The following is a 25529-nucleotide window of genomic DNA, read 5'->3' as shown; positions in this document are numbered from 1 at the left end:
ATCAAATGTTGAACCAGAGAAAAATACTTTTGAATGTGATGGGACAGGAGCATGTTAATTACTGTGTTGCATCTCCTCTTCTTTTAAAGCGCCCCAAGGTCCGAGGAGATTTCGGCCGGATTTCACTACTTGGACATTTTGGGTCCTAGATTCATTTCTGTAACAGATATAATCTATTATGATGTATCCTGGTAATAACAACCCCCTTGGCTACAATAAAAACACATAAAAACAGACTTCTGGGTCACCATTTAGAAACCTCATCTGTTTGAAAGGGGAACAAAATCAGAAGATATTTCTGCCATTCAGGATGATAGAATTTGTTGTATTTTTCATTTCATAATGGGCCAAATGTTCTCAATGGGTGACAGGTGTGGACTGCAGGCAGGCCAGTTTAGCACCCAGACTCATTTTCTACGGAGCCATTACATTATTTGTACAATTTTCTATTGAATATAGGGTTTAAATGATCTGCACATCATTGCAGTTTGTTTTTATTTCCATTTCACACAGCGTCCCAACTTTTTTGGAAACAGAGTTGTTAATCCAATGTAGATCCATTTATTATTGCCTCACTCCTTCCAAGCTCCTTCCATTCATTCCTGGGAGGAATCCTTTCATTAGCCCCTTACTCTCAGTCTGTCTTTTCTAGTAGCATCGTAGAATGAGGAAGCCACATACTGTCAGGTGATTTCTTCATCATGTGGGACTAGCCGTTGCCGTGTTTTCCCACAGGGTCCCCCTTGTGGTCAAAGGAAAGGAATCCACCAATTGTGGTCCAAGAAGGCGTGTCTCTGGTGCTAGAGTGCCGGCCCCCTGCCGGCTTGCCCCCGCCCATCATATTCTGGATGAACAACAGTAAGTTTCATGTTACATTGACTCTGATATCAGATCGTTATGGTCCATAGCCTGTCAGCTACGTATATGCAGAACACAAACCTTGTTAACAAGACCTTTTTTTAATTTTATTGTAGCATTCATGCATTATAGAGTGTACCTCATTTACAGCAATGACCTGGGGAACATTTAGGGTTAACTGCCCTGCTCAGGGACAAAATGTTCACCTTGCCGACTGATTTAACAACTTTTGGGTTACCGTTCAGAAGCTCTAACTGTTGGTCTAACTACAGCCCCGTCCTTTCCGTCTGCTCTACCTGGATGGGAAAATCGTAGATTAGTCTGTTGTGTTTCATTTCGGGCTCTACGCATGTAACTAATGAAATTAAATAAGACAGACAGCTAAAGCCTCAACATTGCTGCCCACTGTAATTTCCATGAACTGTCCGCCCCCAGACTTCCAGAGACTGCCTCAGAGCAGCCGTGTTTCCCAGGGCTTGAATGGAGACCTGTACTTCTCCAATGTCCTGGCGGAGGACACCCGGAAAGACTACATCTGTTACGCTCGCTTCCCCCACACACAGACCATCCAGCAGAAACAGCCCATCACTGTCATGGTTCTTGACTGTAAGTGGATTTCTGGGTCTACTTCTGCATGTGCCATTTGGTGCTTAGGGTATGAGTGCTTGTGTGTGTGTGTGTGTTTATGTCAGTTTGCGTATGAAGGAAGCTGTTTCTCTCTCTCCGATCCAAACCTAGATGTTTCCAATTTCCAGACATCATTAGGAAGAGGCACATGTCAAATGACATCCTAGACTGTTCTATGTCCAATGCAGCCAGCCACCATCTGGTTAGCTGATTCTGTGGGGTTTCTGTTTTCTGTTCTACTGTAAACACAGAAAGCCTTATCATGCCCTGACTGGCTGTGAACCCCGGAGGCTTTATCATGCCTTGATTGGCTATAAACCCAGAAGGCCCTGTCATACACTCTTTGACTGTAAACACAGAAGCCCTTATCATACATTCAATTTTTCACCACAGCTGTTATGCAACAATGTCCAGGATTTAGATGATCAGACCTAGTTGACCATTTCTTCTTTGCTTATGATTTAACCAGTCGTCCGCCCAGCATGATGTCCTGTTTACTGTTTCATTCAAGCATATAGGCATTCTAGACCTGGATTCAAATACTAATTTAAATATTTTCACTGATCTTAAAGTTTTTAATTAATTAAGCAGTAGTAGAGTTTGTGTTTATTTTGTCCAGCGACTGTCTTATATGTTTTCAGCTTGTGGCATGTTTGATTATTTTCTGTTGTGTTACAGTGGATGCATTCAATGAGACTGTTGCTGCTTTGTACAATGAAACTGATTTTTTTAGTGGTGAGTTTTGACTCCCCCAAGTGGTGATTCCCTCCTGTAGAAGTCAACTAGTAACTCCTTTCCCCAATAAAATTGTCCTTACCATAACAACCTATACTACCAATCAACCACACTAACATTTACAGATCACCCTAGTGATTCCCTTGCTAATTGTTTTAAACCAGTGCTTGAACTCAATCTTAACCATGTCCCAATTTCAGATTCTTGCTTCTTTAATTAACATTTTGTGAAAGACTATATTCCATGGCAACTAGCGATTAACATAATTTAAACTTAGTAAAATGAACCATTGCATCAGGGTTCCTCCATTACCTTCCTCATATCTTGTAAATTAAAATGGGGTTTTACTCTGTAGGCTGCTTCTGAAAAGCTTTGCCTGTGTTACAGTAAAAACCGATTGACAGATTTACAACTGCCAATGTTCCAACCCACGACCAGCACAGCACAAAGCTATTCTGTTCCCTTCTCCCTGCCAACCTTAATCCTTTCCTTCCAATACACTTTTAAAACCTCTCCTCCGTCTCTTCTGGATTTAATCTCCTCTCAGTTTGTTTCTCATTCTGTCTGTCTGTCTGTCTGTCTGTCTGTCTGTCACTCTGAAGAAGTGTGTCGTCTGTAGATATTGTCAGTAAGTCCAGTCTTATGTGCGAACATTATCATCATCTTGACTGCAGCTACTGTACTGTGCAAAAGTTGTAGGCCCCTGAAAGTTGAACTAAAGCCATTTATTTGGATAGTAAGTGTTTATTTGTAATATATATATATATATACACACACACACACATATATATTTATATATATATATATATGCAAACACATATATATTTATATATGTATATATATATGTAAATAAATATATACAGCTCTATATATATACAGCTCTGTAAAAAATTAAGAGACTGCTGCACCTTTTTCTATCCTTTCCAAAAAAGTTGAAAAGGAAAGTTTTGAGTGAGGAACAGAAGCGTTGAATTTGCAGTGGTCTCTTAATTTTAACCCTTCTTTTCCTCACTCAAAACCTTCCTTTTTGACTTTTTTGGAAAGTAAAAGGTACAGTGGTCTCTTAATTTTTTCCGGAGCTGTATATATATTACATATTGAAAACAAACAGTGTTCTAAAGATGTTCACCACCTCTCAGAAAAGTGTGGCCCTACACAAAATCACACCAATGAAGTCAGTGATGATTGGCTGGGATTCATTCCAGAAGTCTGCACATAGCAGTAGACTTCTAAAGGCTTGCAGAGATGGCATTCACTATTAACGCCGATGTCAGCTTAAACATAAATCCCATTTAAACGCCCCCCCCCCCCCCCCCCGCTGATTCTTGGTCGATGAACACTGAGCCCCCTACGTTGGTAAAGCCATGGAATTAGAATATGCAGAACGGTGTCTTGTAAGGTTGGTAGGTAACTTCCTCTGATGCCATCCACTGTGACTGCAGATGGCTCGGTGGGTGAGAGGAAACCCACCTTTCTCATCCCCTCGGGCTCCAGCAGCTCCAAGATGGTGCTCAGAGGCGAGGTCCTGGAGTTGGAGTGCATTGCTGAAGGCCTGTGAGTACATGGTCAACACCGTGTAAATGTGGTTAACTCTAAAATGTGTTGGTATTAACCTGTGTAATTAAGAGGTTGTGCCGTTTTTTGACCCAGTGCAATTTTTTGTTTTTCTCACTCCTCGCTCCCCCGCCACTGCGTCTCCTCCTCCAGTCCAACCCCAGAGGTTTCGTGGATGAAGATGAGCGGGGAGTTTCCCGCCTCGCGGACCTCCGTCTTGCAATTCAAGAAGACCCTGCGAATCGAGAACGTGTCGGAGGCGGACGCCGGGGATTACCGTTGCACCGGGCATAACCACCTGGGCTCCGTGCACCACACCTTCCATGTCACCGTCCGAGGTTGGTCACGCTGCCCCCCGGTGGCCTGCGCGCCTGTCAGTCAGTGCCTGATGGTTCAGAGTGGACTGGGGTTACAAGGGGGCCCGTCTGTCTTCCTGACCCCGCCCCCCTCCTCCCACTCGCCCTGTCAATCATTCACTGTCCACTGGGTTCAGGGACTCCACAAAAAAAGGCAATGCGAGGAGCGTCGCTGAAACGGGTCAGAAATCAAGGCTGACTAGGCGCTGAAGTCCTCTGAGCTTCCCTGCTGTCAAATCCCTTTGGATTTTGAAACAGTGTAGCAGAGGGTTCAGTCATTAAGCGCCTTTCCGTTCAATATGGTTCCCTGTGGCTCTTCTGCTGACTCTGGCTGGCAACCTTTGTCGACCGTTTAGTCTTGTGCATTAATAATATTCAAGCCGTTAACATTGTTTGTTTGTACGTGTGTTTAAACTCAATTACAGTACTGTTACGGATCACAATAACCAGTACTCAAGTTACAATGACAGGTTGAAGCACCAACAACTTCTAAACCTCCACGTTGGCCCTTTAATCAATCATGTGATCTGTTCCACCCTTCCCAGCGGCCCCATACTGGATCAGTGTCCCCAGGAACCTGGTGCTGGCCCCCAGAGAGAACGGGATCCTGATCTGCCGGGCCAGTGGAATACCCAAACCCACCATCACCTGGGCCATGAACGGAATCCCCATAGAGAGTGAGTTCTCAGTGTTGGCTGACAGGCATTGGAACAGACACTGCTTATGCTACCATTGTGATTACCAACATGAAGTTATTGTAGCTACAGTTTGCCAAGGTCCTGCCAAGACATTCTGACGAGATTGTAGTTTGGTCAAAAACTTTAGAACACAGCAATTTTTCCAGTTTATATTGAAATTCACATAGTTTAATACCTAAAATGTGTATGTACTTTGAAATCAAAGCATAATAGACAAAAATGACAAATAACAGACATAATATCTGAACACACTCATGGCATTCTTTCTACAATGGAAATCCAGTATTATTCGGAACGTTTGCTTGACTTGAATCTGCTTTAATTACAATATAAACTGGAAATATGGGGTGTTCTAAATCTTTTGAGCGGTAGTGTATAAGAGCTTGAGCGGCTGCTAAATAGCTAAAATGTAAACATGTTATAAGCAGTTTGGACATGTTTTTTTTTTACTCTTTCCTAGATTCACCAAGGGACCCTAGTCGGAAGGTGGAGGGGGATACCATCATGTTTGCAGAGGTCCAGACTGGATCTAGTGCTGTCTACCAATGCAACGTATCCAATGAATATGGATATCTGCTAGCTAACTCCTTCGTAAACGTTCTTTGTGAGTCAACAAACACTCAGCTATTGTTGGAAAATCATGAAGTTATCAACACCAGTGTTTCTCAGAGTTTTTATTCAGATTGATTATTTATGAAATAAATATGGTAGTCTTCATTTAAACAGCTAGTCTGTAGAATTAATAATGAAGAATTAATAAATCATATCATTTTCTAAAAATCACCATTATTCTGTATCTCTTTAGCTGAAGCACCAAGAGTACTGACCCCGGCCAACAAGGTCTACCAGGTGATCAGCAACAGTCGTGCCTTACTGGACTGCTATGCCTTCGGATCGCCTGTTCCAAAAATCACCTGGTGAGTTCTTGACGTTCCACTTTACTTTTGTTAAATGATACGGCAATATTTTACCTTCTTCCCTAAATTCTACTTCTGATGAGCCCATCATGAGAGCGCAGAAATGTGGGAGAAAGGTGTTCCACAGAGTTCCAAATGATGGTTTCCCTGATCCCTGTCAGGTTCAAGGACAGCAGGTCCAGCACCCTGGAAGGGGATCCGTATATTCTGCTAGCGAACGGCAGTCTGGAGATTCATGTGGCCCAGGCCGCCAACAGCGGGAAGTATACCTGTGTTGCGCGCAACTCTCTGGGCATCTCTGAGAATCACGTCTATCTGGAGGTCAAAGGTCAGACTCTGAACCCCTCATCTGTCCCTCGTAGTTTAGAGACCATGCCTCTCTTTTTCTGTGTCTGTGTCTTTCATCATTTTCAAAGGCCCTGTAGCACTGCAGAGCTGTCAGCCGTCTCCATCACGTCTCGTGCTATTCCTGCTTAGCTATTTTGTCCTGAATATATTTTGTATAATCTCGCTTATTCTGTTCCGACATTCTGAAGGGCGTTTCTTCATGAATAACGTAGGACAACTGTTAACCGGCTGTTGCTCTGGGTCTTGTAGTGACCCCCGTCTCCCCCCGTCTCCCCCGTCTCCCCCAGAGCCCACCCGGATCCTGAAGCAGCCAGAGTACAAGGTGGTGCGTAGGAGCAAGGATGTGGTGTTTGAGTGTAAAGTGAAACACGACCCCACCCTCATCCCCACCATGACCTGGCTCAAAGACGGCGGGGAACTTCCGGATGATGAGAGGTGTGTGTGCTGTTCATTTACCCGTTAACCGTCTGATCGAGGGATTTGTTCGACTAATCCGAGAGTCAGCTGTTTCCGGGTCTTTAATGAGTCTCTGATTAGAAGGAGGGACTGGTGTTGTGGCTCTCTGTTCCTCTGTTCGGTTCGAGCGATTAAATCCTGTCATGGGAACCCACGCTGACCGACTGTGTCTCCGTGTGGTCAGGTTTGTGGTAGACTCTGACAGCCTGACCATAATGGAGGTGACGGAGGAGGATGCGGGGACCTACACCTGCATCATGAACACCACTCTTGACCAGGATTCAGCCAGCGCCACCCTGACCATAGTCGGTAGGTCCACTAATACGCACGCCTTTACATGCTGTCCGGCACCACTGTTGTCGGTTTAGTTTCCTGTTAAGGGTCTTTTGTATTGCCGCGTAACTGTCAGAGAGTTTTAGGCGTCTGTCTGTTCTAGTGGGTTCCCAGCCTTAGTCCTGTGTTGTATCACTATCAACTAATTGCAAACCCTCCTTACTCCTCCTGACTCCTCGTGACTCCCCATTACTGGCAGAGGTCACTCCAACTCCAGCCGTTGTCTACGGTAAACGTGCAGAACTTAATGTTCGCCCATCCATGCTCCCAGTCCAATTAAGCTTCTTGGTGTGTCTGTGTCTGTGTGTGTTTGTGTGTGCGTGGGAGTGTGTGTCTGTGTGTACTTGTGTGAGTGTTTTGGAGTGGGGGGTTGGGTTGGGGCTGGGGCTGTATAATCTAGCATGCTGTGCTTGCTCACAGATGTGTTTCTCTGTTGTTTTTGTTTATGTCATCACCAGGGCCCGAAGGACCTTCATTCTGATTTAACCACCGTCTTTTACATTTCCTGTGGTTTCTCGTAACATTCGTTCTTTATATTGAAATCCATTTGCTGATTCTTTTCGGCCCAAAATGTGGTAGCCTGATTTAATTTTTTTGCATGTGCTGAAATCATCAGCAGGGCAGCTCATGACAACAGTGACCGCATGTCTGTAAAGTAATTTCCGGGGCCGTTATTGCTCAGATGTGTTTGTTGAGCTGCTTGGTGTTCCCCAGTGCACAGTGGGGTCCCTGTACAAGTGTTCCATTTCCTTCCAGCTCTTTGGTCCAAAGCTTTCTGTTTCAAAATACGAGATGTTTTCCTGCTGTGTTTCCCTGTTTCTGGTCCTCATGTGGCATGTTGATGTGTTAGGAATTCCACGAGTGTGTTCTGAGTCTGAATCGTGTGTGTGTGTGTGTGTGCCTGTGAATGTGTGTGCCTTCTCCAGAATATCCAGAACCTCCCACTGACCTGGAGCTGACTGATATGAAGCCTAAGAGTGTCCAACTTACCTGGATTCCTGGAGATGAACACAACAGCCCTATTCACAGTACGTGCCTGAGTGTGTGTCTGTGTGTGTGTGTGTGTGTGTGTGTGTGTGCGTGTGTGTGTGCACGTTTTATATTGTTCTTAGTGTGTATTTGACCCATATTTTCCCTCGAGGTGGCCGTCTACAGCCAGTACGTTTTTGGACCATGTTTTTTAGTCTGTGTGTGTGTGTTTGTTGAACTCTCTCTCTGTTGCTCATCTGTGTGTTTGTTTAAAGTCTTGCCTAACCATAAATGCTGATTAGGCCTGCATGTCTGTTAATGACCTTACAGAGTTATTTGCCGAAGCCTGTCTATGCTGACAGTATCATTAATATCCTGAGAATGTACTGTAGCTTTTATCACAGACTCAGTTTTGCTGCCAGCTTTATTCAGACCACTATTTAGTCACGGCACCCATATCACATGTCTTTAAAGAAAAATGTATAGCTTACATTCTCTTCAGTTGTTAACCTCCCACCTCCTCCTACTACCTCCCAACTCATTTTACCTCCTCCCACCTTCTCCAACTACCTCCCAACTCATTTTACCTCCTCCCACCTTCTCCAACTACCTCACAACTAATTTTACCTCCTTCCACATCCTTCCAAAACCTCCCAACTCATTTTACCTCCTTTCACATCCTCCCACACCTCCCAACTCATTTTACCTCCTTTCACATCCTACCAATACCTCCCAACTCATTTTACTTCCTCCCACCTCCTCCCACTTCCTCCGAACTCAGAGTTTTTGATCCAGTACTCGGACTCCCTCCACCACCATGGCCACTGGCACAACCTGACTGAGGTACCGGGCACCAAGACCACGGCCCACCTCAAGCTGTCCCCTTATGTCCACTACACCTTCAGAGTTCTGGCCCTCAACGCCGTGGGCTTCTCCAGCCCCTCCCAGCCCTCCCGCATGTACCCGACCAACCCTGCAGGTACACACCCTAAACCTCACCTAGCAGGGTTGATTGGTTAATGGGGTTGATTGGTTTATGGGGTTGATTGGTTTATGGGGTTGATTGGTTAATGGGGTTGATTGGGTTATGGGATTGATTGGTTAATGGAGTTGATTGGTTAATGGGGTTGATTGGTTTATGGGGTTGATTGGTTTATAGGGTTGATTGGTTAATAGGGTTAATTAATTTACATGGTTGATTGGCTTATAGGGTTGCTTGGTTGATGGAGTTTATTGGTCAATAGGGTTGATTGGTTCATATAGATTTGTGAATAACATTCATTTTGAAGTCTGTTTCATCTGTGTTTTGTTTTGCCATTAGCTCCAGATGAGAACCCTGATAGAGTGGAAGTCTTCGGGACAGAACATGACAACCTCCTGATCTCATGGAAGGTAAGCTGCAGTTCCAGCATTTGTCACCTACTGGTCGTGTTATTAGACACGTACTGAGCACGGCTTTACTAAAGTAAAAACGTGACTATTTACTTGTCATCCCACGTCCTCCAGCCTCTCACTGGCCTCCAGGCCAATGGTCCCGGGCTGCAGTATCTGGTCATGTGGAGACAGAAGGACGTGGAGAAGGACTGGACCTCAGTGACAGTTGCTAACGTCTCCAAGTTCATGGTATCTGGCATGCCCACCTTCATGCTCTACGAGGTCAAGGTTCAAGCCATCAACAACTACGGGATTGGCCCTGACCCGATAGTGTTCAGTGGGTACTCCGGAGAGGACTGTGAGTCACACGCCTTGGTTTTAGGGTGACACTTTGTCCAGTTTCCTGCTCCTCCTAAAGGTTAAGCTTATTCCTTCTAAAGGGTAAGCCTACTCCTCCTAAAGGTTAAGTGTACTCCTCCTATAGGTTAAGCCTGCTCCTTCTACAGGTTAATCCTACTCTTCCTAAAGGTTAAGCCTACTCCTCCAAAAGGTTAAACATATTCTTCCTGAAGGTTAAGCTTACTCCTGCTAAAGGTTATGCTTACTCCTCCTAAAGGTTAAGCCTACTCCTCCTAAAGGTTAAGCCTACTCCTAGAAAGAAAAAAAATATGTGATCTAAGCCTGCAGTGCACATGTTCTGCTGCAGCGTGTGTTCAAATCCTGCCCACTACTTTTTAGGTAGGAGTCTATTAGCATGGGACGTGGCAATATTTGCCCACTCTTCTTAGCACAAAGGATCAAAATCTGTCAGATTGTGAGGACATCTCCTGTGAACAGCCCTCTTCAGATCACCCCACAAATGTTCAAATGGATTCAGGTCTGGGATCTGGCTGGGCCATTCCGAAATGTTAATCTTCCTCTGGTGAATCCATGCTTTTGTGGATTTGGATGTGTGCTTTGGGTCGTTGTCATGGTGAAAGGTGAACTTCCTCTTTCTAACGGACATCTGAAGGTTCTGTGCCAGAATTGCCTGGTATTTAGAACTGTTTATAATTCCCTCCACCCTGAATAAGGCCCCGGGTCTAGCTGTAGAAAAACAGCCCCAATGCATGATGCTGCCACCACCATGCTTCACTGTGGGTATGGTATTCTTTTGGTGATGTACAGTGTTTTTGCGCAAAACATACCTTTTGGAATTATGGCAAAAAGTTTGCAAACTTGTTTTTCTTTGTAAGGCTTCCCACTGACCTGGACAAGGCTTACCACCCTACCCCATAGCCCATTCATATGAAGAATACGGGAGATTGTTGTCACATGTAACACATTACCAGTACTTGCCAGACATTTTTGCAGTTCCTTTAATGTTGCTGTAGCCCTCTTGGAAGCCTCCTGACCAGTTTTCTTTTTGTCTTTTCATCCATTCTGGAGGAACTTCCAGTTCTTGGTAATGTCACTGTTGTGCCATATTTTCTCCACTTGATGATGACTGTCTTCACTGTGTTCCATGGTACATCTATTGCTTTGGAAATTCTTTTGTACCCTTCTCCTGACTGACATTTTTCAACCATGAGATCCCTCTGATGCTTTGGAAGCTCTCTATGGACCATGGATTTTGCTCTGAGATGCAACTAAGAAAATGTGAGGAAAATCCTAATAGAACAGCTGAACTTGATTTGTGATTAATCAGAGTCACTTTAAAAGATGGCAGGTGTGTAATGACTACTATGTAATGACTACTATGAGTTTGAATGTGAATTCTGAACACAGCCACATCCCTGGTTATTAGAGGGTGTGCACACTTATGCAACCAGGTTATTGTAAGGTTTTTATTTTTTATTTTCCCCCCTCGAAGATTACGGTTTGTTTTTCAATTGAATTGTTCACATTATAAGTCACATTAAAAGTGGAAAAAGTTCTGACATGATTTATCTTTGTGTCATTCTTTTACATAAAAAAACTGGCATTTTAACAGGGGTGTGTAGACTTTTTATATCCACTGTATGCCTATATATCTATATTTCATTATACATATATACAAAAGCTTTTTAGTTCCCGGCAATGCTGAAACGTTGTGTGAGCATAAATACACAACAGCTGTTGAAAGAGATAACCCTTCACATTTGCCCTGACCGTCACTAGTCAGTGTAACCATGGCAGCAGTGTCTCATGATTTTCTGTTTTTTTTCCCACAGTGCCGATCCAGCCGCCAGACAATGTCCATGCCCTGGTGTTGAACAGCACCCTGGCTGAGGTGCGCTGGGAGCCCGTTCCGGTCAAAACAGTCCGGGGGCATCTGCAAGGATACCGGGTACAGTAGCTCTCCTGACCTCTCCTCCCCTGCCACCGTCTACGCTACGCTACGGACAAGAGGGCACTTTTCGGTGTTTCATACTCACCCGCAATCAGACACATTTCTGTTGTGTGCAATTTGAGGAAGGTTGTCGCTAAAGCCACTGGCCCTGATTTATCATTCTTGCGTAGAAACGGGCGTATATGTTTGCGTACGATTTTGCTTACACTCCTCTCACCGCCTGATTTATGAAACTGTGCGTACCTTTAAAATCCAGGTGTACGCAATACCTTCCCTTGATAAATGCCGCGACTGAAAACGATCGTCATTAGAATAACACGCCCCTATATATTCAAGTCTCTGCATCCCCCACGCCCTCATTTTACGCCATGGACACACGGAAGACGGCAAAAAAGAGAAACTTCTCTGACGTGGAGATTGAGACGATCACCAGGGAGGTAGAAAGCAGTTTAAAAAAGCGGAATAAAAGATGATGATGTGATGTGGAGTGCCATTCATTCACATTAATAATTGCATTACAATTTGTAATATTCGTCTTATTTTTTTATTATATTTATTATAAATTACGTTTATTGTTATTTAGAAGAAGAATGTCGTTCCATCCATCCATCATCTTCCGCTTATCCGGGGCCGGGTCGCAGTCTAAGCAGGGATGCCCAGACTTCCCTCTCCCCAGACACTTCCTCTAACTCTTCCGGGGGGACACCGAGGCGTTCCCAGGCCAGCCGGGAGACATAGTCCCTCCAGCGTGTCCTAGGTCTTCCCCAGGAAGGCGTTCCGGAGGCATCCGAAACAGATGCCCAAGCCACCTCAGCTGACCCCTCTCGATGTGGAGGAGCAGCGGCTCTACTCTGAGCTCCTCCCGGGTGACCGAGCTTCTCACCCTATCTCTAAGGGATCGCCCGGCCACCCTGCGGAGAAAGCTCATTTCGGCCGCCTGTATCCGGGATCTTGTCCTTTCGGTCATGACCCAAAGCTCATGACCATAGGTGAGAGTAGGAACGTAGATTGACTGGTAAATCGAGAGCTTCGCCTTGTGGCTCAGCTCTTTCTTCACCACGACAGACCGATACATCGACTGCATTACTGCAGAATGTCATTTTTATTATTTTGTCAGTCTGAATTATATTTTGGTCATTAAAAGCCTTTTATTACTGAACCCAGTCCGTGCGCAACTGCCGGGCCTAACACTGAAACGTCATGTAAAGCGCACAGGCTCGCATCTGAAGGAATACATATAAATCAAATGCTTTGGTAAAGTCACACAAATTAAACATTGAAGTCCATGTTGCACAAAAATAAACACTGAAGTTTGTAATTATTATGTTGTTGTTTTTTTTAGTGGGTCATAATATATCATATCTTTTAGTTTGTCAGTGCGTTAGGATTTTTTTTTTCTGCGCATTTCCGCACTAACTCAAAACGTGCGTACACCACCTCCTGAGCTGGCGTAGGATTTGAGAGTGCCGTACGCCAACGTCCATATTGATAAATCTCAAAGTCACCGTGGTTTTGGGTGTACGCTGGAAATTTGGTGTACGCACTTTTGATAAATGAGGGCCACTGAGTGTACGGGAAGGTCTGGGAATAACGTGTAAAAGGCGACTCTCGGCCGTCCCTGACACAGCGAGATGATCTTCCCTCCGCCGCCCTCTGTGTGTGTGTCTGGTAGTTGACATGCTGATGAGCGTAGCGTGTCCCCCCCACCCCAGGTGTACTACTGGCGTGAGCGCAGCCTTCACAAGCACAACCCGCACCATGTGGAGCAGCAAGTGCTGACCTTCAGTGGCAACCGGATCCACGGCCTGCTGCCCGGCCTGCAGCCCTACAGCCTCTACTGGTTCAACGTCCGCGCGTTCAACCGCAAGGGAGAGGGGCCCCCCTGCTCTAACCAGCAGTTTGAGACCCCCGAAGGAGGTGAGCCGGTTCTCCCGTCGTGACCCCTCCATGTGAGGTGGAGGAGGAGTGGAAGATGAAATGCCTTGTGGCTTGAAGATAATGTACCCAAAAATAAACCTGTTAGGGCTCGGTGTATACTGTGCTAACTGAAGGTGAATATTAGGACTGTGCCGGCTCTCACGTGCGCCGGTTTTCTGTGTCTGTCGTGTTCTGCAGTCCCGGGGCGGCCATCTTTCCTGAGAATTGCAAACACTAACCTGGACTCCCTGACTCTGGAGTGGGGTCCGCCCTACGAACAGAACGGACGCCTCACTGGTTACTCCCTGAAATACCAGACAGGTGAGCCTGCACCGGGACCTTGTCACCTGGGACGAGTAAGGGCAGCGTGAGAGAGATTATTGGGCTTCCAAAGCTGGATATTCTGCTGGGTCTTTGACTGACCTTTTCTATTGGTAGTTTGTAGTCCTGTCTGCTGCCTGTCCACTTCAGTGTGCATTTACTGTGTCGTCTACTACGCATACTATTAGGTGTTATGATGCCCAAAACAAGGGTTTGTCCTGTCCTATGTGAAAACGACATTGGTAAACAGCGTGAGAACGGCGTGAGAACCACCCAGATTGATTGCTAATCTGTCATCACTCCCCTCCACCTCTGCTCCCCTCCACCTTTCCACCCGTACTATCTTGCTCCACCTCTCACCTCACCTTGCCCACTCCACCTCTCACCTCACCTTGCCTACTCCTCCACCTCTGTCCCTCCAACCACCCACCCACCCTCCCGCCCCATCTCATCACACCTTCACCTACGCCACGCTTCCTCTACCCACACTGCCACTTCACTGCACTGCCCCAACCTCTCCCACCCTGCCAGTCAATAACTCCAACCAGCTGGGTCCGGTGGAGGAGCTGAGCCTGCCGGCCAACGAGACCTCCGTCACGCTGCTAAACCTCAAGTACAGCACACGCTACAAGTTTTATTTCAGTGCTGAAACGGGCCAGGGATCTGGGCCTGCCCTTACTGAGGAAGCAATCACTGTCGTGGATGAAGGTATGTGGGGGCGTAGCTGAGTCGCCGTCAGAGACGGAACCACTGTCAGCCCTTTCAAATGCTTCAATACGTGGTGTTTTTTTTAAATGTTTAGACTTTTTTTTAAACGTTGGTTCTGTGACGCGGGTGATGTTGTTCTGGTGGATTTAGACGCCTGTCATCGTTACAACAGCGTTTTACCAATGAGTTTGTGACAAAGTGTACATCATTATATCAAAGCATGATATCCCCTGAGTGTTGTTCTACTGACACTAGTCGATGGTGACAGGGCTTCCTTCAGTACACGGTCAGTTTGTTCTCTACCCTTGTCGTCCTTCAGTAGTAATCATTACAGCACATTAATATGGAGCTCATCACATCTTTGACCTCTTTGTGCACTTTCCTCCTTGTTGTGTCTCTTTCCCTCCTACAAAGTCCTACTGCATCAGCCCGCGGCCGATGTGGCCGGAGGAGGTACCCATGGTTTTAAATTGCTCCAAATGCATCCATCCTCATTCACAAATCATCTCAGAGAAGGAGTGCTGAACCAGGATCAGCTGGGAAGGATAATGACGGGGAGACCTTGTTTTCTCTGGTCGACACTCTGAGATGCTTTGTGCGTACGGCCTTGGCTTCAAAGATCAGTCCAAGCATGCCATCCACATTCAAAGCCCCTTATTCTATTCCCGTCAAACCCCTCCCCCTGGCTGGTATCACATGTTAAAGCCGGCTGGCATTCAAACACCACGTGATGCTTTGTTTTGGTTGCTGAGGCCTCCTTTTGTCACACAGCCTCTTCATGGGATCTTGTTGGGTCTTCCTATCTCATTTGATTACGGAGGGACATTGGTTATTGTCTGGTTTCATCCACTGACACACGCCCTTTCGTGCATGTGACATTGTGCGTGTTTGGACCTTGCTCAAACTCACCCACATCAAATAGGCTTGTTGCTTTTGCATGTGTGCCAATGGACCTGTGTGTGTAAAAAAGAAAACTCACGCTTATGCCTGTGTTGTGTGTACTATGTGTTTGGTGTGTGTGTGTCTTTCTTATCCCTGTCTTATGTTATTCCAGGGAACACCCAACCCTCTCCTCCCATAGCTCGGTCTCCACCACGCCCCCCGTTCCACAAGGGTACAGCTGCTCTACGCCTTGTCACATTCCCAGTCGTAGTACTACACATCTGATTGCAACAGTTGATGCTAACAGCCATCCTATTGTACTGTAAATGATTGCAAACGCTTAGGTTGTAGAGTAGTTGGGACTGTGGTGTGGAGGTCTCGCGTTGATTTTAATCCATCATCAGGACTCTCCAACCCAGTTCCTGCAGGCCTGTCTTCCTGTCGGCATTCTCGCCGCCCGTAATCTGCCATGTTCGATTTTTCGCTTTTGCAGAGGCAGATTAAGTGTGGGACTAAAAAAACAAGCTCAGTGGGGTTTTCTATTGAAATTGATTTTTTAGACCTAGACAAGGCTTAATCCGTATCTGTGAAACCAGCCCATAATGTTTGATAGAATAAGCCGGACATGCTTGGTTACAACAGTTGTCCAGGGATGGGGTTACAGAACCCTGATCCGGAGACTGTATCGTGATATAGACAGGCAGAAAACTACAAGCTAATATTCTGCAACAGTTGAAAGTGTTCTGCAACATTGATTCCATGAGGTGAATTCAGATTTCTTCTTCTCTCCTTCTCTCGTTGTGCTCAGTGCATCCAGTGGCTCCTGCATTTGGGAACGTTAGCTTCTCCACGAGAGAGGACGGAACGCTTATCAGTTGGGAGTACTGGGGAACCGAGAAAAACATTTACGTAGAGTATATAGTAGAGAACGATAACAGTAAGACGTCAAACAATTCACTATAGTTTATGCATATAGGTGATAAGAGACCCCTACTCAGTGATTGGGAAATGCAGTTGTATACAGAAAATTGCATTTAAGTGAGTGTCGCAGACAGAACGTCAATTCTCCATTATGGAAGTATTTTTATTGTAATTGGCCAGAACAGGGAAATACTGCCTTCACATTGTGTTGGCACACATCTAATCTTATAAAACACTGTGAATTTTCTTTTAAAACACATACACATATATATATATATATATATATATATATATATATATATATACTATATACACAGTATATAGTACATTACACAGTATATAATGATTTTTTTAGTAAGCTATATTGATTAAACTAGTTTGTTCAATTGACCTGCGCTGAGGGTAAAAACTAACAATTGATTGTGTATGTAGTATGGTTCTCTCTCACCTATATTCTTTTAGAGGTTATGTAGAAAACTGAATGGAAATGCATTTTTCACATCCACATCAAAATAATCAAAATAATGTAATGCCCTTTCAAATAGCCAATCAAAGTAATCTGATTTACTCTAATAACACACTTCTAATAACATTCATTGAGACACCTCCTAGTGAGCTTTTATAATAACCATTCTTCATCTGTAGAATTACATGAAATAACATAATAGTTTTTGGTGCATATCTTGCCCATGGTAATACAGTAGACATGATAGAGTTCAGATTATAAAACCATCCCTGCATGAAACTCCATGACCATTCCAAAATGTGTTCCACCGTCAGATGTACGTTGCACACATTAGGACATCAACAAGGTCAGTCTCGCTAGATGGATGTCCTAATATGTACACCTACGTTCCGGCTATGATGGATGTCCTAAAATGTGCGCCGTGCGGGGGCAAACATCTTTCAAAGCACCTTTCTTCCTGCTACTCTAGGCGAAGAAGAGTGGAACAGGGAGTACGTAAATGGCTCTCAGGCCTATGTGCTGAAGGGATTAAAGGAGGGCTTGTCTTATAAGGTGCGCATGGTCGCCGTGGGTCCACACGACCAAGTGGTGCTCCACCAATCAGAGGAGCTTTTGGTGATGGTTCCAGGTGAGGCAGCATGCGATTGGCTGGTCGCCACCGACGAATGTGTTTGTGTGCAGTAACTGTATGGGTCAGTACCCGGTCGGTACCATAGAAACGTACGGTTGGCATGTTCACTAGACGTAGACTTGGTGGTTTCCTGACCCGCATGATGTGGTCCTGTTTGTGTGTTGGTGTTGTTTGACATTGGGAACACACAGGCTTGTATTCGGAGAGGTCACGGTGATTTCCCCCCCCCCCCCATCGTGTAGATGATGTGGTTTGTGTGTAAGGGGAGGGTTGAGAAGTGGGAGAACATTTATGACAGTTTGTTTTCATCGCGTAGCAGACTGCTAATATTTAATACTTCCTGTATTAATGTGCCTTTAACTTCCACAGCTGAGATGTTTAACATCAGTAACATAACAACTGTATGTGGTTGTAACAACCGTTTTTTGACATGATGTGATCTTTTTGGTTCATAAATTGTTCTTCAGAAGCCTTTTTTCTGAAGAAAAGTGTTCTGAACATCAAATTTGTATTCTACATGTGGATGATATCGACGTTTGCTGTTAATGACAGCAGTGGTAAAAACTGAGAAAATGAAACACACCAAAACTGAACAAATTATAGATTGATACCCATGTTTTTAGTACCCATTTGTGAATGGTAAGGTCAGTCTTTAAGTACCCTTAGGGGCCAGTAAGGTCAGTCTTTCAGTACCCATTGGTGAATGGTGAGGTCAGTCATTAACAGTGTCCTGCTCTTCTCTTGCTGCTCTGTGTCTGTGACTCAGCTATGGCGGCCAGACAGGTGGACATCGCCACTCAGGGCTGGTTCATTGGTCTGATGTGCGCCATCGCCCTCCTCATCCTCATCCTCCTCATCATCTGCTTCATCCAGAGGAACAAGGGGGGCAAATACCCAGGTGGGTGCACATACACACACACACACACACACACACACACACACACACACATGCAAACACACTAGGGCTGTCACAATATCAGATTTTCTCTACATGATTATCGTGGGCAAAATAATTAACGGTGACGATATTATCATGATATCTATAGAACTTTTTAAGACAAATCAGTCAAATTCATCTTCAACTTTGTTTAATGTAACATTTTTCCTCTTTTTTGGCAAATAAATTACACTCAAAATACGAGTGTATGATGGTGGAGAGAGTCTGTAACCATAACTGTACATAAAAAAATTATAGAAAAAAGAACAATTGGATAGTGAAAAGGCAACCAGATGAACTGATAACCTAAAGAACCACAAGGCCTAACATCGAGAGGGGTTTTTGGAAAAATAAAAAATAAAATCACGTAGTGAATAGGCTACAAAAAGTTGTTAATACAAACGCTAGTGTATAGGTCCAGACTCATAGTTTAAGCGCATGCATTATTTGTCCAGGAATAAGCTATGGAAAAACCGAGTTTTTTTTTTTTTTATTCCATGTGAATTGACTACTAAATGTCACATCTTAGTGGGGGATCGTTAGCCCCCTCTCCTAGTGGGGGTAACGAGTTGATTTCAAAGCCTGGGCATAGGTCCAGTCTGCTTGTTTAAGCACATGCATTGTTTGTCTATAGGTGACATGAATAAAGTATCAAAAAAACGAGAATGTTTTTTGGAAAAATACAATTTCATTTTCGCCTAGTGAATACGATATCATAATATGTGTATTATTAACATGATATAAATATTTTGTTTTTTAAATATCACAGTTATCGTCAATACTGGTAAATCACGACACCCATAAAGCACACACACACACACACACACTAGCTGTAACAACCGACCCATGTGACACTGTTCTTAGTGAAAGAGAAAGAAGACGCCCACACTGATCCTGAGTTCCAGCCCATGAAAGAGGACGACTGTACCTTCGGGGAATACAGGTGAGAAACGTGACTGCTCTGGAGCCTGTGTGGGGCCCTGGTTCCTCCCCTTCCCCCAGCCCGACATCCCGACGGCCCCCACCAAGCCCCAGCTCCCTTCCCAGGGCTGGAACATCTCAATATTGCAGGAGCTTTGGCTTCCGTCTCTCTACCATTGACCTCCACCTGACACGGGAACGCTGTCGTTCTGACAGTGGAGCCCTTTGGAGCTTTGCGATGAAGCACAAGGCTCTTCTTGAAGACGACGTTTGGTCAGGGTCAAGAATGGGGAGGGGGAGGGGTTCTCTGTTGTGTTTGAGGCTTGTGTGACCACCAGTGGCCAGGTTGATATTGTGGTGTGTTGGTGGCTTTTTGTGTGGCCGCTAGTGTCAAAGCACAATATACAGGATTATTCAGACCAACTTTTGGTTGTTAATTTCTTTCTCTCTCTTTTTGATTAAGTTTAACTTTCCCCTAGGACTGTCAGGAATATGTGCAGTGTTCAGTAGAAGCATTCTAACTAGCATGCCAGAACACGTGCCCCACTAATTTCTCATTTCTAACCAAATTATTCCCTGAAAATTGATTATGCATATAAGCGTTTATATTATGCAATATATGTGCATGATTATGTACATAGTTAATTAGAGTAAGGACATAATCCCAGTTGATATAAGCTCTCAGACTAACTGCAGTATATTGTATAGTTATCCTTGCTATAGTGTCCTAACTTTTTTCTAGGCTGCCTGCTTTTCCAACCAACCACGCACGCAGATGTTAAGACCGATGAAGCACTTTACATATGTATAACATTTTGGAAGCATTATTTTCTACTGGTCCAGCTTTTTTCCAATTTATTATATGATGTTTTTTTTATATTTGATAATGTTACTTTTTCTATCATGTATTTAAACATAAAATATTATGTAATATAGATGACATGCTGTGATACATATATACTTGTATAGAATTATGGATATATGATGTTGTGTAATGTGCATGGTGTTATGGATCTTATAGGAAACTCAACATATTCAGTGATGTCATCGATGACATAGAAATGTAACAGTATACAGTATGTACTCCAGTATGAAGCTTTTAGCATGCCGGAGTTTGGAAGCCAGCTCACTGCAAGTTCCAGTGCTGAATACCCATTATCTCCAGCACAGAGACAGTGTCTAAATATGTGAAAACTGTGTTTTTCTATTTTATTTGGTAATTTTCTTACTGAAATGCTTTTCTGTGAGATGACAGGTTAAGATCAAAAGTTACCTGCAAAAGTGTTCTATCTCAAGGGACTGTACTTTCTTGCTACCCGCGTTCCTGCAAATGTCATTTTGTTTGAAATTCACAGAGATATATTACATTTTCCATCATTACAGTTTTCACATACTTAGAATATAACTGTACAGTTGTCTCATATTCAATTGTACTGGAGACAATAACAGTGAAGGGCAATTCTAATATTTTTCAGCGTCAAAGTGTGTTAAGGGAAAAAGCCTTGCTTTGTTCTAATCTAGTGTATGACCATCAGAAACCCTCATAGCCTAAAATTCGCCCTATTTAAATGAATGGATAACAGAGATCATATTGTCATAAACGAAAGATATCACCGAGCAAAATGTATGCTGTACAGTTCTGAGATTTAAAGATATATCTTATCCATAAATGGCTTTATTCCAATCTGGGTGGACTGGAGCTTTATATCAATAAAAAATAAAAAAAAATCACTGAGCTGTTCTGCTTTGACTGTGTGGGTTACATAAGTCCTTGGTATCTCTGAGGACTGTTGACCTTGAGAATTCACATTAACGAAAGATACTGTGCAACCTACAGTCTGTCTATGTATGTGTGGACTCCACGTGCTTCAGCACAGAGGGGTAAACCCAGATGAAGCACTTTTGACAGGTTAGCGGGCGTACAAGTCTCAGTAGCCTCTAATGGGCACTCTAGTGAGGCTTCTGTCGTTCAAAACATTATTCCCATTCTGAACTTAAGAAAATACTATAAATTATATAATGAAAGATTGTTTATGCAGAGCATTATAGCTAACCACGTGGCTGCGTGTTCAGGAGGCCCTCCGTCTGTTTCTGTTGGACATTGTGTAATGGGGATCTGGGTCTCAGGAAAGGTAAGGAAGGGATCCACAGAACTGACATTCGGATAATGACCTGAAGATGGACATGCTGTGATATCTGTCGGAAATATATGACTTAATGCCACTTGGAGAAAAAGCCCTGATGTAAAATCATCCTAGATCCACTGTCCTTATATGTGTTACAAATGGTTAGGAACTGCGATAAAGCCTGCATGGGGGTGTCATAACAAGCCATATGCAGTGATTTTGGTCATTTTACGTGGGTTGGATTGCATCGTGGGTACTGCATTTTTTTTTTAAAAGGTGTTATGATCTGAAGTGACCAGTTTTGAATCATAACGTGATAGCGTTATGAAGGCTTTATGAACTTTACCTGCATAACCTTCAGATTCATTTAAATGTTGTCTAACTAGTCCTCAAAGAAAGCTTTCTTTGTAATGTCTTTATTTGTTGGGGAAGTTGTGATTATTTGTATTTTTGTTTGGTGGTGTTTGGCAAAAAAGAAATAGGTGATATTCATATTTCTATCAATCATTGCCTTGGATTATTTCATTGCGACATTTGTTTGTGGGAAAAGTTTGTCCATATTTTCCACCTCATGTTATGGTTTCGGAGGGAATTTGGAATGTGTATGATTCTGCTTGAATTCCCCTGCTGTGTGATGGAAACCAACTAATCGCTTACATCTACAATTTTTTTAGACTTGGGGCAACGTAATTTCAAATTCAGAAAATGGATCTGCTTTGGTAGACTAAAAAGAACAGTACTGTAACAAGTACTACAATTTGAAAATATACAATGTTGATTGGCAGTAAATATCCTACTTTCCACACTGTGAAGGAAATAACTGAACAACCGAAGGTCATTTCGACCTTGGTGACCAAAATGTAAAAAAATTTGGCGGCACTTCAATGCTCCGTCTAAAAAACAACAGTCATGCACTAAACTCCTTGTTTCCACCATTCTGTCGTCATTTCACCGGTAACACCTGCATGTCGTTTTCTCCTAGTGACAATGAGGACCATAAACCATTAAAGGGGAGTCGCTCGCCATCTAACGGGACGGTGCGCAGGGACAACAGTGACGACAGTTTAGTTGACTACGGTGGCGATGGCGGCGACGGACAGTTCAACGAGGACGGGTCTTTTATTGGGCAGTATAGCGGGAAAAGCTCCACCAGAGACATCATTGGAGGCCACGAGAGCTCTGAGGCCCCCTCTCCGGTTAATACCTCCGCCATGAACTCCTTCGTGTAGCCCCGCCGCTCGGTCATTTGGTCAGACAAGGGGAGGGCTAGTCAGACAGACCAGTAGGTGGAGCTGCAGTAAACTGAGCTTGCTTGTAGCCGGCCTGTAAGACTTCCTGACCTGTAGGTTCGTGTGACCAGACCTGTAGAGGCTCCTTCTGTCCCCGTCCTCACAGGGCTGTTCCCCGCATCACCTTGTGGCTTTTTCTCATCACATGCCCCGCCCATCCGCACAGCGCTGTCACAGACATGTAAGAGATGTCCTCCACACTAACGGAGCACACAGGACACTGGTGTGTTAGAACCTCATGGGTGGAACATCTTGTTCTCTGAAAACCGGGCCTCTAAATGACACTTAGAACCAGGCCTCTTCCTCTAGTACAATGCATGGAATACCTGAAATTATTTACCAACATATTTTAACACGTAAAGATTTACACAACTGAGTATAAACACAAATTAGTATATTATCACATGGAACCAATGGTCTATTTGTCGTGGACTTCTTTGCGGTACACATTTATTTGGGTTTGACATGTTCTGTTTCAGTCGAAGCATTGTATTGGCCTTGTATATTAGAGTGACACCAAGAAGAGGCATCAATGTCAAAAGTGTAATTTTATGTACAAGGCTGTTATTCTATGTAAGACGGGGGCTGTTTGTATGTACAGTTGTTGCTGTCGGGATGAGTTGAACATAGAGTGACGTTTTTTTGTACGACATGCATAATGTAAATACACACAGATTAATCTCCACCAGGATTCTATAGCCCAACACGTTGCCAATACAACATCCGTGTGTTCACGAGTGAAGGCATGAGTCACTTTAAATCGGAGGCTCCTTGTCATGGCTTGAATGGATTGAGTTGAACCCGCCGGCTGGAGGACGCCAGGCCTCGCTGGTTTCACACGACAACGTCAAGCGATTGCAAATGCTGAAGCGCTGCATGCAATCATGACATCATCATCCATAACCTCTGACCTGCATGCAACCTTTTCTCGTGCACCTCCACCTGACAGTGGCCTTATGGGTCTTCCTGTAAGACTTAAAGAGCATGTGCTGTCATTCAACTCCGGCTTTTGTGTTGCTTTTGTCCTTTCTAAATGTTATGTTCATTTGTGGTGCTGGGTGGCCTTCAGCAGTACTGTGCCTTTAATGTTGAACTCCGACTCAGTTCAGTGTATAGATTTATTCACAGGAAGACAGTTCAGTGAGTGGAACAGACAAAAAGCAAAAGGACCGTCAAGTCTCAATAGGGAGGGGAAGATACGTTCAAAACACCAGAATGGGGGACGTCATGAAATGAAGGAATAATTCATGTAATTCATCTTTTCAAATGCTTCCCAATGCATTTTCTCAGACATGCGATTTGGTTTTCTTCCAATCTACAGCTTAGGGCAGACGGCCTTACTGGACGTGTTAAATGCATGTTATGGTTAAACCTTTGTGTATTATTCAAAGGATCTGATCAGCTTTGAAGTGTTTGGCTGTATTTGTGCGGGGTATGAGTGTGTGCCCGTGTATGTGCACACGTGTGCATGCGTAGCAGATGGGTGTGCACGTGTGTGTGGCATAATATTCATGGAAGGGAAGATCTGATGGCTTGTACTAACTACATTTCAGGGTCTTTTGAGGTGTCAAGGATGGGATTGAGATTTTTTTTTTCTTAACTTGCATCAAGTTTTACATAAAGTAAATAAATGTAGATTATTTGTTCAATATGTATATATATACTCTAATTGACTGTACAGAGAACTACAACTAATGGAGCTGAAAGGGACAGTTCACCCAAATTACAAGATTTTCAGAACTATTCCTTTAAGTGGAAACTGCATGAAATTGTTTGTCTTGTTGGGAGAGTTGTTCAATATAGACTGCTTCTATATAATATACTATACATTTTTGTTTGTATTTGATTTCTCTTTGCTGTTAACATTGTACATCATTGTAACTGACAAAACATTAAGTTGCTCATGAGTTCACATTTTGATGGTTTTCATTTGTCTGCCATATAGTGGTTCATAATTTGTAACTTTTTCCACTAAATGGAACCTACGGTACTCTGAAAACATTCAGCTATAATGGACATTGCAGTGTGGTCATGATGGTCTTTATCTCTCTGGTATTTTTGTTCATGTTGATTATATGAGCATACTGCCAAACGCATCAACTTTGTGACAGTATTGAAAATGGGTTTTGTATTTCTTATTCTAAAACAATTTCAAGATTTTTACTAACAATGTATTTCTCTTTTCGTTTCTATTTAAGTTTCTCCACATAGTGCAAGAATTAATTTCCAAGCAATTCAAAATATAATGATATATAATGAATAAAAAATGATCTGCTTTGATATCTGTTCAATCTTGGTTTGTGAAACATATATTTAAATCTGACGCTGTATTGTATGTACACTATCTCACAAAATGAGAACACCCCTCACATTTTTTCTAATATTTGATTATATTTTTCATGTGACAACCCTGAAGAAATGACACTTTGCTACAATGTAAAGTAGTGAGTGTACAGCTTGTATAACAGTGTACATTTGCTGTCCCCTCAAAATAACACAACTCACAGCCGTTAATGTCTAAATCGCTGGCAACAAAAGTGAATACATCCCTAAATTAAAATGTCCAAATTGGGCCCAATTAGCCATTTTCCCTCCCCGGTGTCAAGGTCTCAGGTGGTAATCGGGAGCAGGTGTGTTACATTTGGTGTTATCGCTCTCACACTCCCTCATACCGGTCACTGGAATTTCAACGTGGCACCTCATGGCAAAGAGCTCTCTGAAGATCTGGAAAAAAGAATTGTTGCTCTACATAAAGATGGCCTAGGCTATAACAAGATTGCCAAGACCCTGAAACTGAGCTGCAGCACGGTGGCCAAGACCATACAGCGGTTTAACAGGACAGATGTGTCGGTTTGTGCTGTCAGCTCTCGAACT

The 25529-nt window shown here is 43.7% G+C and overlaps 1 protein-coding gene across 21 annotated transcripts in view; it reads left to right on the top strand.

Annotated features, from left to right (window-relative positions):
- LOC105021842 (neuronal cell adhesion molecule) overlaps positions 1 to 24478 on the top strand; it is an 85155-nt gene extending 60677 nt beyond the window's left edge. For 6 of the 21 annotated variants that reach the window (XM_010889794.4, XM_010889792.4, XM_010889798.4 and 3 more), the window contains 27 exons: positions 736 to 858; positions 1294 to 1464; positions 2164 to 2220; positions 3663 to 3774; positions 3928 to 4112; positions 4676 to 4807; positions 5289 to 5432; positions 5634 to 5745; positions 5907 to 6073; positions 6381 to 6528; positions 6734 to 6858; positions 7082 to 7111; positions 7809 to 7910; positions 8633 to 8830; positions 9173 to 9243; positions 9358 to 9583; positions 11418 to 11533; positions 13249 to 13453; positions 13652 to 13774; positions 14306 to 14482; positions 14897 to 14935; positions 15537 to 15596; positions 16173 to 16301; positions 17221 to 17379; positions 18149 to 18280; positions 19184 to 19262; positions 22349 to 24478. In XM_010889794.4, coding sequence (XP_010888096.1) covers positions 736 to 858; positions 1294 to 1464; positions 2164 to 2220; positions 3663 to 3774; positions 3928 to 4112; positions 4676 to 4807; positions 5289 to 5432; positions 5634 to 5745; positions 5907 to 6073; positions 6381 to 6528; positions 6734 to 6858; positions 7082 to 7111; positions 7809 to 7910; positions 8633 to 8830; positions 9173 to 9243; positions 9358 to 9583; positions 11418 to 11533; positions 13249 to 13453; positions 13652 to 13774; positions 14306 to 14482; positions 14897 to 14935; positions 15537 to 15596; positions 16173 to 16301; positions 17221 to 17379; positions 18149 to 18280; positions 19184 to 19262; positions 22349 to 22595 — 3569 coding nt within the window. In that variant the 3' untranslated portion in view covers positions 22596 to 24478. The remainder of the gene's footprint in view (positions 1 to 735; positions 859 to 1293; positions 1465 to 2163; positions 2221 to 3662; positions 3775 to 3927; positions 4113 to 4675; positions 4808 to 5288; positions 5433 to 5633; positions 5746 to 5906; positions 6074 to 6380; positions 6529 to 6733; positions 6859 to 7081; positions 7112 to 7808; positions 7911 to 8632; positions 8831 to 9172; positions 9244 to 9357; positions 9584 to 11417; positions 11534 to 13248; positions 13454 to 13651; positions 13775 to 14305; positions 14483 to 14896; positions 14936 to 15536; positions 15597 to 16172; positions 16302 to 17220; positions 17380 to 18148; positions 18281 to 19183; positions 19263 to 22348) is intronic. The other 15 variants (XM_010889801.4, XM_010889799.4, XM_010889806.4 and 12 more) reach the window with 12 other exon arrangements.
- Positions 24479 to 25529: the final 1051 nt, after the last annotated feature.

Source organism: Esox lucius, chromosome 19 (genome assembly GCF_011004845.1).
Source record: "Esox lucius isolate fEsoLuc1 chromosome 19, fEsoLuc1.pri, whole genome shotgun sequence".
Taxonomy (NCBI): Eukaryota; Metazoa; Chordata; class Actinopteri; order Esociformes; family Esocidae; genus Esox; species Esox lucius.
Note: the sequence above shows the minus strand (reverse complement) of the source record. Positions and strands in the feature narration are given on the sequence as shown.